Below are 9274 nucleotides of genomic sequence, written 5' to 3' on the forward strand. Positions count from 1 at the left end.
TGGGTTATAGGGTATGCAAGTATTCGCCTTTACAAGATAATAGATGTGCTTTGTATCTAATGTTTATTTCAGAGATAACATCCAGTGTAGCTGCATTAGGACCTCTGTGGGTTACAGAATCCTAAACTGCACAGGCCATAAACCCAATCTAGTATAACAATTCCTCTTTCCCACCCCCTCTCCAACTTCCCCAGGACAGGTAGAGACAGATAAAAGCTCTCTCACTCTCTCTCTCTCTCTCTCTCTGTCTCTCATTCTTTCAGTTATGCTCTTGCCTTCCTCATCCCTGATGATAGCAGATTCTCTCCCTGAGGCTTCCAAGTTCCTGACCTAATCTGGGTCCCCTGGGGAGAATCTGGAGATTTTGCTGATGCCAGACATACCACTCATCCTTTAAGGTTCAGCTTAATTCCCATCTTCTTCACGATGCCTTCCCTTATTATGCTGACCCAATTCAATTCAATGAAACAAAATTTACTGACAGTTTAAATATGCCTCATTAAACTAGACACCAATGAGTCAATGTGGAACAGAGAGCTCAAGGAGCTCTCAAAGAGGTCACCCTCTAGTGAGCAGAAATAAGATAGTAAAAAATTAAAATGCAGTGTGACGATAGAGGTCCACACAGACACATGGATGAGGAGTACAGAAGTGAGACACTTAGCCAGCTGCACCCATTTCTTCCTTGCTTGATCTCGGTTCGCTTTTATCGTCTGTACATGACTTCCTTATTTAGCATGAGCTTGCAGGATGCGTTCATGAACATGGTACCATTAGCTGAAATCAATTCCATGTAGAATGGTTATAACATAGTATCTTTGGAGGTCCAGCATAGTCCACTGGCAGTTGAGCTTCCACTTTGGTCATGCACCAAATGACATATCTCTGGTCATCACTTCTTGCAACTCCCATTCATACAGTTGTTAATCGATCCGCTCATGCTGCAGTGATATTTGTGGACTTTTACCAATTTCCAGTTGCTTTTTGATCTTTCCACTTGAAGGTGTTAGGAGCCACCATAAAACTGGCATTTTAGAGGGAGCTAGGAACCACCATAAGACTCGAATTTTAACATCCAGCATGATTCTATTCCTTTATTTCTTTGTGGCATGTCTGGAACGATCACATGTACATATTTTGTAAATCACTGTGGGTCCAAACTACACACAGAATAAATGGCACAAAGAAAAAGTACACTGGATAACCTCATACCACATGATTTAGGAGAAACATGGTAGAATGCTCTTTGGCTGAGGTCATAAAATGGTGTGCTAACTCACTGACCAAAGGTTACTGTAGAATCTGGCAGGCTAGCTCTCATTGGCTGAGAATGTACAATAGCAGTCCAAGCATAAAAAAAAAAGTATTACTATGGTACCAAAATAGATTTATGTATATTTTTAAAGAAAAATATTTCAGAGATGGATTAAAACAAATAATTGCTGCTCTGGCATTGTTCTACTCGATCACATGTTTCTGAGTCCAGTAGGATCCTATGGGGAATTTTTATATACCCTGCTTTAATTGTTTAATGGGTAGGGGTATTACTGCCCCTCCATCCCAAATTGTAAACTTTCTATAGACAGAGACACTGTCTTATGGGTATACTTAACATAGCATCAACTTGGGTATGTAACAGAGGCCAACAAAATACTAGCACGTAGTTAATATTTGCTGAATAAGGCTAGGAGGAGAGAATAAGTAGAAGAAGCAAAGGTCCATCCCAGAGTCCAACACCTCCGTTAGGCTGGGGTTTCCCAACCTCAGCACTATGGACATTTTGGACCAGATAATCCTTTGCTGTGGAAGGCTGTTCTGTGTGTTATAGGATGTTTAGCAGCATCCCCGGCTTCTACTCAGTAGACACCAGTAGCACACCCTCCCCGCAATGTAACAATCAAAACTTTCTCCAGACATTGCCAAATGTCCCCTAGGGTGGGGAGGGATTGCCCTTGGTTGAGATGGCTGCATTAAATCTATCATCTCATTGCTTCTCTTTCAATCACCAGATTCTGGTCTGGGCAACAGAAAGCAACTCCTGGTCTAGATAGAGCAGGAATATCTTGTCATGTTAAGGGAGAATATACAATTATAGCTAAACTCCAATTATCACTTTGTACACATTTATTTATACTCACCTATCCCTGTTACTCTAACAAAACACTGGGCAACTTGTAAAACTACTTATGCTTAAGTATGAAACAGAAAGAGGAAAAATAGAAAGAGTTGGATTTATTGGGGGTAGTTGAGCAACACGGCAGGTGAATTGTTTACTCATATTTGGCAGGACCCTTTGTGGTCTCAAGCTTCAGGTGGCCAGACAAGTCCCTCAGCTCCATGACCAGGTGACCAAGGATGACCCTCATATCCTGTATTTGTTTGAGAAGAACACCCATCTGGTGATGCAGATGGGGATCTGGGAACTGCAGAGGAGAAGAGGAGCCCAGATCCTTAGAAGAAGGGGTGGGCCGTGGAGGCAGAGGCCCAGGGGGCTCCGTAGAAGTAGTTTCTGGAGCAGCTGATTTCTGAGGAGCTGGATTCAAGGTGGGGGGTGCAGCAGAGCTGGAGGGACCTGGATTATGGGATAGGAGACACAGACAAGAGTGAAGTCTGACTCTGGCCCTACCCTCATATTCCTGGTCAGTCTTTCTTATTCTCTGAAAATAGCTGTGGGGCCCAATGGCATCAAAATCTTGAGGACTCTGGTCCAAATTTGAATGTGAAGCATAGTTACTTCTGCTTGAAAATCTTCCACAATGAGGCCTCATCATTAGAGGGCTATGGATATTAGCCAATTCTTCCTCTTTCAGTCTAATTCCTTACAACATGCATGTGGTAACTGGCCCTAACCTCTTATTGTATATGACATTAGTGTAATTCCTTATCCTTGTGCCAGCCTTCAGTGTTTTGAGGACACCTCTGCTGGCCCCTCGAGTCACCTCCTCTTCAGAAAGAGCATCTCCCATTCCTCCCATTATTCTCCTTATGACGTGACTCAAGCGCCCTCACTACCCTGGACACCCCCTCTGGGTATATTTCAGGTCAAATGCAGCCTTCTTAATGGGGACTCCCAGAAATGAATAGAAACTCCAGACTACTTCGTCCTCGCACTAGATACTATATTCCTACAAATGCCCAGAGGTCATGTAGGGAGTGTAAAGTCTATGGGGAAGCAGCTGTGGAGTTGGCTCAGGTCTTCGTTTGATGAGGTATACACCACAGTCGGAGGGAGAAGTTTCCTATTTGTGCTTTCTTCCATCACTAGGGACTCTGGCTTATTGGTCCTGCCTCCCACGTGTCCTTTCTTAACCTGCTTACACTGAATCTTAGCTCAAAAACCCAATTGTCCTATTCCCCCCCTTCCCCTGCCTTTTCACACACAACAGACATATACACACTAACTCACCCTGCACCCTGATCTCCAGCTTGGGGCTCTGTTTCCAAACTTGGTTGTCCTCAGTGGCTGCTTCACACCAGTAGGACCCAGAGTGTGCCTCTGAAGCAGTGGGGATCTGGAATTCTGAGGAAGGGCCCCTGCTGCGCACTGTCCTGCTGTCCTTGTAGAAGGAGAAGAGGAGGCGGGCAGCTGACCTCTGCAGGGGCAGCTTTGTCTGACAGCTCAGGGTTACCGGGCTTCCTTCTTGGGGCTCAGCTGAGGGTGTGGCTCTGAGAACCGGGGCTCGAAACAGTTCTGGGGGAGAGATAGGTGAGAAAGAAGAGCTCAGCCATCCAACATTCAGGTGGACCCATGACAGGCAAAGAACCCCAGTCACACTTTCCTTCCCCTATTTCTATCGGGAAGGAGCTCTCTTAGAAAAGTTCCATTTGAACCTTTCAAGTTCTATCTCTCTTCAATAGACAGGACTAGAAAAGATCTAGAGATGGGCAAATCTGACTGTAATCCAGATGCCCAGTCAGTGAACATTGGGAAGCATAGAACTGTAGGACAAAGCAGCAGGAAACATGCTGAAATTGGAGTTGGGCTAAATGACTTGAAAAGGCAATGCTAAGATGCTGCCCCTTTTGAAACCCAACTTGGACATTTGCCAGCAACCTACTCCTTAACCCTTCAGTGACCTTACCATCTCTAATGAAAGACATTTTTGGTCCCTCTGTCTCTCCCCACCTGCCTCTGCCACAATGACACTGCCTCTAGCTCTTACCTTGAACTGTGATAGCCACGGGAGATGCTGTTTCTGGGCTCCCAGGACCAGGGCTCCTGAAGATAGCACTGCAGTGGTAATGCCCGCTGTCTTCCTTTTGCACCACGGCGATGGAGAATTCCTTGTTAGGTCCAGGGGGACCCAGGGCTGAGCCATCTTGGTAAAAGGTGACCTGGGTCAGTGGCCAGTCTTGCCAGGCCTGACAGCGCAGAACCAGAGGGTCTCCTTCAAATATAGGCCAGGTTGGACTTTGGAGGATCAGCCAGTCTGCGGTCCAAAGCAAGAGCTGAGTGTGACCCACTGCCTTCCTTGGGAGCTCCCTCAGTGCTTCCCACAACAGACCCCTCTAATCTTTCTCTGAGGGGCTGGGTAACTTTCACCACTGGTTGGGAGTATGGAACAACTTCTCTAGGGCCTAGCACAGAGGGCACCCTGGCTTCTTGGGCTGAAGATGGGGCAGATGATATCTCATCCCTTGGCCAGTTTCAGGGGGCACCTTCCTGAGTGGACTGTGGGGCTGAAAGGAGAGCTTTGGGAAATGGGAGAAAGACCTGGCCTGCACTGGTCAGTCCTTCCTGGGACCTCACCGTAGGACACAACCAGATGGAAGGGTTCGCTGAAAGTGTAGCCCTTGACCTGGAAGTCGACTTCTCTTGGGTCCTTCAAGTCATCCTCAGGGTGGCAGCTGCTGTCCTGGGTGCTGACAGGTCCTTTGCACTGGAGCGCCTCAAAACTGGCAGCTGAGGAGGGCGTGGTCCGAGAAGAACCAGAAAATGATGCTGTGATGGAGAAAGAGGACAGGAAATTGCTTTCCACAAGTGTCCCTCCCTCTCCTCAGGGAATTATATTTTTTAGAGTAGAATAGGAAGACATCAAAACATTTTTTCCAAGAGACCCATATGGATCTCTCAGAGGGATACAGCTGACTTGATTCGCCGGCTTCCAGGTGCTGTCAGTGAATGGACAGTGGTTTGAAGAAGGGGTACGGGGGAGAGAATGGTGAACTCACCAGCATGACATCCAGCTGCAGGTGCAGGAAACCAGAGGCCAAAGACAACGAGGACGCCAGAGCAGGCAGACACAAGACAGGAGGGAAAGGGAGATGATCAGATTCTAACATTTGTTGGGTGTTTACCACATACCAGACACTGCCAGGCACGTTCACACCTTATCACACAAATCTTGCAAGATTTCTAGGTATGTGATTTCACTCCCATTTTATAAATCTTAAATGAAACAGGTTTAGAAAAGTCAATTCATTTACCCCAAATTTAAAAAGAGAGTAGGGAGCGGAGCAAGAAACTCAGGTATGTCTGAGTCCAAAATCAGTGTTCTTTTTACTTTGTTGTTCAGACGTGATCTACTTTAGTCTTCAGACCGTCCTTGGGGGCTTTCTTCCAAATTTTCATTTCCCCAAATTCACTTGGTTCTTCATCCTTGAACATGTTATCTACAAACTAGCTTTTAGTATCTTTTTCCTTGCTCCCCCTTTCAGGTCTTCCTTTTTCAGCCATCTCTACCTTAATGTCCTCTGTCCCTTGAACTTTCCCTGGCAATGGTAGAGTCCATCCTGTGTCTTTCTCTCTACACCTGAACCTCTACTCCCAGTCTGTACTGGTACCATGGAACAATGCTTTCTTTGCTTGGGGTTGAATAGAGTTACAGATCTCTCCCCACATGTCTCCTCAACCTCTCTCTTAGTTCCATGGTTGACCAAGGCAAGGTAAATTTCTCCCATCTCCATGACTACTTCGTGTCCCTCGTAATGCCTCTCCTCCTCTTCTGGCTCCATGGTCATTAACATGTGCTCAGTTCTTCACTCTGTCCTTTCCTATCCTACTTGCTTTTGTTCCCTTCCACTTCCAAAGGCCCAGGACTCTTCTTTAACCTTGTAACTTCCCTTAGCAAGGCCCCTCTCTACTTCCTAATTCTCATTACATCAGTACCAAGTGCTTTCTTTAGATCCTCTCTCAGCTCCCTTCGCCACTCTGCTACCCATTTTCAGTTCCTCCACTGTCACTCAACTAGACTCAGCCTCCTGTCTTTTTCTCAAATAAAATACTGTTGGGCTATCAGGCACTTTCACTCAGTAAACTATGTGGTAGTTATTATTATTCTCATTTTATGGATAGGAAAACCAAATTCAGAAATATGAAAAGTGACTTTTTCAAAGTGGCATGGAGCTGGTAAATAAAAGAAGAGGGGCTTGAAAACAGAGCATCTGATTCCATGTCTAGAGTTCTCACAACAATACTACTGCTGTATCTTAATACAGTCACCCAGTCCTGTCTCTATGAGTTCAATAAAACAATTCAATAAAACAACTATTGTGCAGGGATAAAGCAGGTGCTGAGAATTCAAAGATAAATAAGAGAAAGTTAAAAAACAAACAAAAAGGCATTGTCCTTGCCTACAAATAACTCTCAGTTCAGTGGATGCACAGGCATGTGAAGAGAATGTTTCAGCATGAGGAAGAAAGTAATATGAAAGAATTATCACAGGCAGCCATCAAAGCAGAGAGGAGGGTTCAAGGAAGATTTCCTGGTAAAGATGCCACCTAAGCTGAGTCTTTAAGGATGCCCAGAAGTTTGTAAGTGAGAGAGGAATAGGGAGCAATGGGGAGAGCTCATTTCAGGCAGAGGTAGCAGTATGGGCAAAACTTTGGAGATAGGTAAGAGTCTGGTGTGTGAATATAAGCAAGTTGGGATTTATTAGAGAATAAATTGCAAGGCTCAAAGGGTGAGAGAAGAGGTTGAAAAGTTTTAAAAGAGACCAAGTTATGGTGGACCCTTAATGCCATGATAAGGAGCTTAGGCTAGCAGACTTGAATTTTAGAAATCACTCTGGCTGCAGACTGCAGAATTTATTTCAAGGACACAAGGCTGAGATATGAAGATTAGTTAGGAAGTTGTTGGACTAGCCCAAGACAGAAATGATGAGGGCTTGTCCTAGGATACCGTTAGTTATGTTTCAGGGAAGAGACTGGCTCTAAGACCAACTTAGAAGGTAGACATTGCCCAACTTGATAATTGATCATGTGTAGAGGATGAAGGAGAAGGAGGAATCTAGGTTGTCTCCCAAGTTTTTGACCAGGATATCTGGGTGGATACCATTAACTGAGATCAGAAATAGTGAAAGATGAAATTAGGAGAATTCCCTTGTGGCCTAGTGGTTAGGATTCTGGGCTTTCACTGCCATGGCCCAGAGTTCAATCCCTGGTCAGGGAACTGAGATCCCGCAAGCCCACAAGCAGTGAGGCACGGCCAAAAAAAACAAAAAAAGATGAAATTAGGAGAGGGAGGGACCAAGAGGACAGAGCTCTGGTCATATTGTGCTGAGATACCTTGAAACATACAGGTAGCTATGTCTTGTGCAAAGCTTGATGTTTGAATGTGAAACTCAAAAGCATGATTAGGGTTGGAGATATGATTTAGAACTCTTAATTATAGAGTTGTAGTGGTAAAAATTATACAGACAAATAGCTCACTAAGGAGACTGTAAATTGAAAAGTAGGGAGGCAAGGACGCAACTGTAGAAAACACCAGTCTTTAAGAGAAAGAGGGACTTCCCTGGTGGCGCATTGGTTAAGAATCTGCCTGCCAACGCAGGGGACATGGGTTCAAGCCCTGGCCCGGGAAGATCCCACATGCCGTGGAGCAACGAAGCCTGTGCGCCACAACTACTGAGCCTGCACTCTAGACCCGTGAGCCACAACTACTGAACCTGCATGCCACAACTACTGAAGCCCGTGCACCTAGAGCCCACACTTCACAACAAGAGAAACCACCACAATGAGAAGCCCGTGCGCCAGAATGAAGAGTAGCCCCCGCTCGCCACAACTAGAGAAAGCCCATGTGCAGCAACGAAAACACAATGCAGCCAAAAAAAAAATTAAATAAATTAATTAATTTAAAATAAATAAATAGGGGCTTCCCTGGTGACGCAGTGGTTGAGAATCTGCCTGCCAATGCAGGGGACACGGGTTCGAGCTCTGGTCTGGGAAGATCCCACATGTCGCGGAGCAACTAAGCCCGTGCGCCACAACTACTGAGCCTGCGCGTCTGGAGCCTGTGCTCCACAACAAGAGAGGCCGCGATAGTGAGAGGCCCGCGCACCGCGATGAAGAGTGGCCCCCGCTTGCCGCAACTAGAGAAAGCCCTTGCACAGAAACGAAGACCCAACACAGCCAAAAATAAATAAACAAATTAATTTTTTTAAAAAATTAAAATAAATAAATAAAATAAAAATTTAAAAAAAAAAGGAGAAAGAGAAGAGAAGCCACCAAAGGGACCAAAAGAGATACATGGAGTACAGGGAGAAGCCAGGGGAGTAGAGATTGCCGAGGAAGAATAAGTGATCAACAGTGCCCAATACAGAGAAATCCAGCAGGATAAGATTTTAAAAATGTGCAGTGCCAATATAAAGGTCATAGCACCCTGACCAAAACTGATTCCAGTGGAAGCCAGACTGCAAGCATTGAGGAGTGAGTGAAAAGTGGGGAAGTGGAGAAAGCAAGTTCAGACTACTCTTTCAAGAAATTTATCTGAGAAAAGGAAGAAAAGAACTGAGATTGTAGCTAAAGAAGACATCATAGTCAAGGGGACTTTTAGGATGGAAAAAGTTTGAAGATTTTTATATTCAGAAAGAGCCATTCAGTCCTGCACACCAAACTTTCTTATACTATCCTTCTTATCCCACCTGAACACGGCTTCTTTGGAGGGCTGAAGTTAGTCCATGCTTCTTTCCTTTGCGTCTTTTCCCCAAAGTCAGGAATATCTCCATTTCCACACATTCAAAGATTTTACTTACCCAGTAGCATCTGGGCTGCCCAGAGCATAGCAGGAGAAAAGTAGAAAGCCCCAGCCATGAGGACACAGCCCAGCTTCATGGTGACTGTGTTTAGGTCTCCTGAAGCTTCTAACACACTGATTTTCTTCAACACGATACCTCTCAAATTAGAAAAGAGGAAGTAAATCTAACTGTCTGATCTCCTTTCATATGGGACCTATTTTTAAAATTTATTTATTTATTTATTTATTTATTTTTGGCTGTGTCGGGTCTTAGTTGTGGTGCGCGGGCTTCTCTCTAGTTAGCGCACAGTCTCCAGAGTG

At 45.1% G+C, this 9274-nt stretch overlaps 1 protein-coding gene across 1 annotated transcript; it reads right to left on the bottom strand.

Moving 5' to 3' along the window:
- Positions 1-2270: 2270 nt before the first annotated feature.
- On the bottom strand, positions 2271-9051 carry FCRLA (Fc receptor like A). Its single transcript, XM_061183794.1, has 6 exons — positions 8973-9051; positions 5173-5187; positions 4751-4942; positions 4164-4430; positions 3407-3691; positions 2271-2572 (listed from the first exon to the last, which is right to left on the bottom strand). Exons 1-6 carry the CDS (start codon positions 9049-9051, stop codon positions 2271-2273), a joined length of 1140 nt encoding a protein of 379 aa, XP_061039777.1.
- Between the last annotated feature and the right edge of the window lie 223 nt (positions 9052-9274).

This window comes from Eubalaena glacialis, chromosome 3, assembly GCF_028564815.1.
Source record: "Eubalaena glacialis isolate mEubGla1 chromosome 3, mEubGla1.1.hap2.+ XY, whole genome shotgun sequence".
NCBI lineage: Eukaryota > Metazoa > Chordata > Mammalia > Artiodactyla > Balaenidae > Eubalaena > Eubalaena glacialis.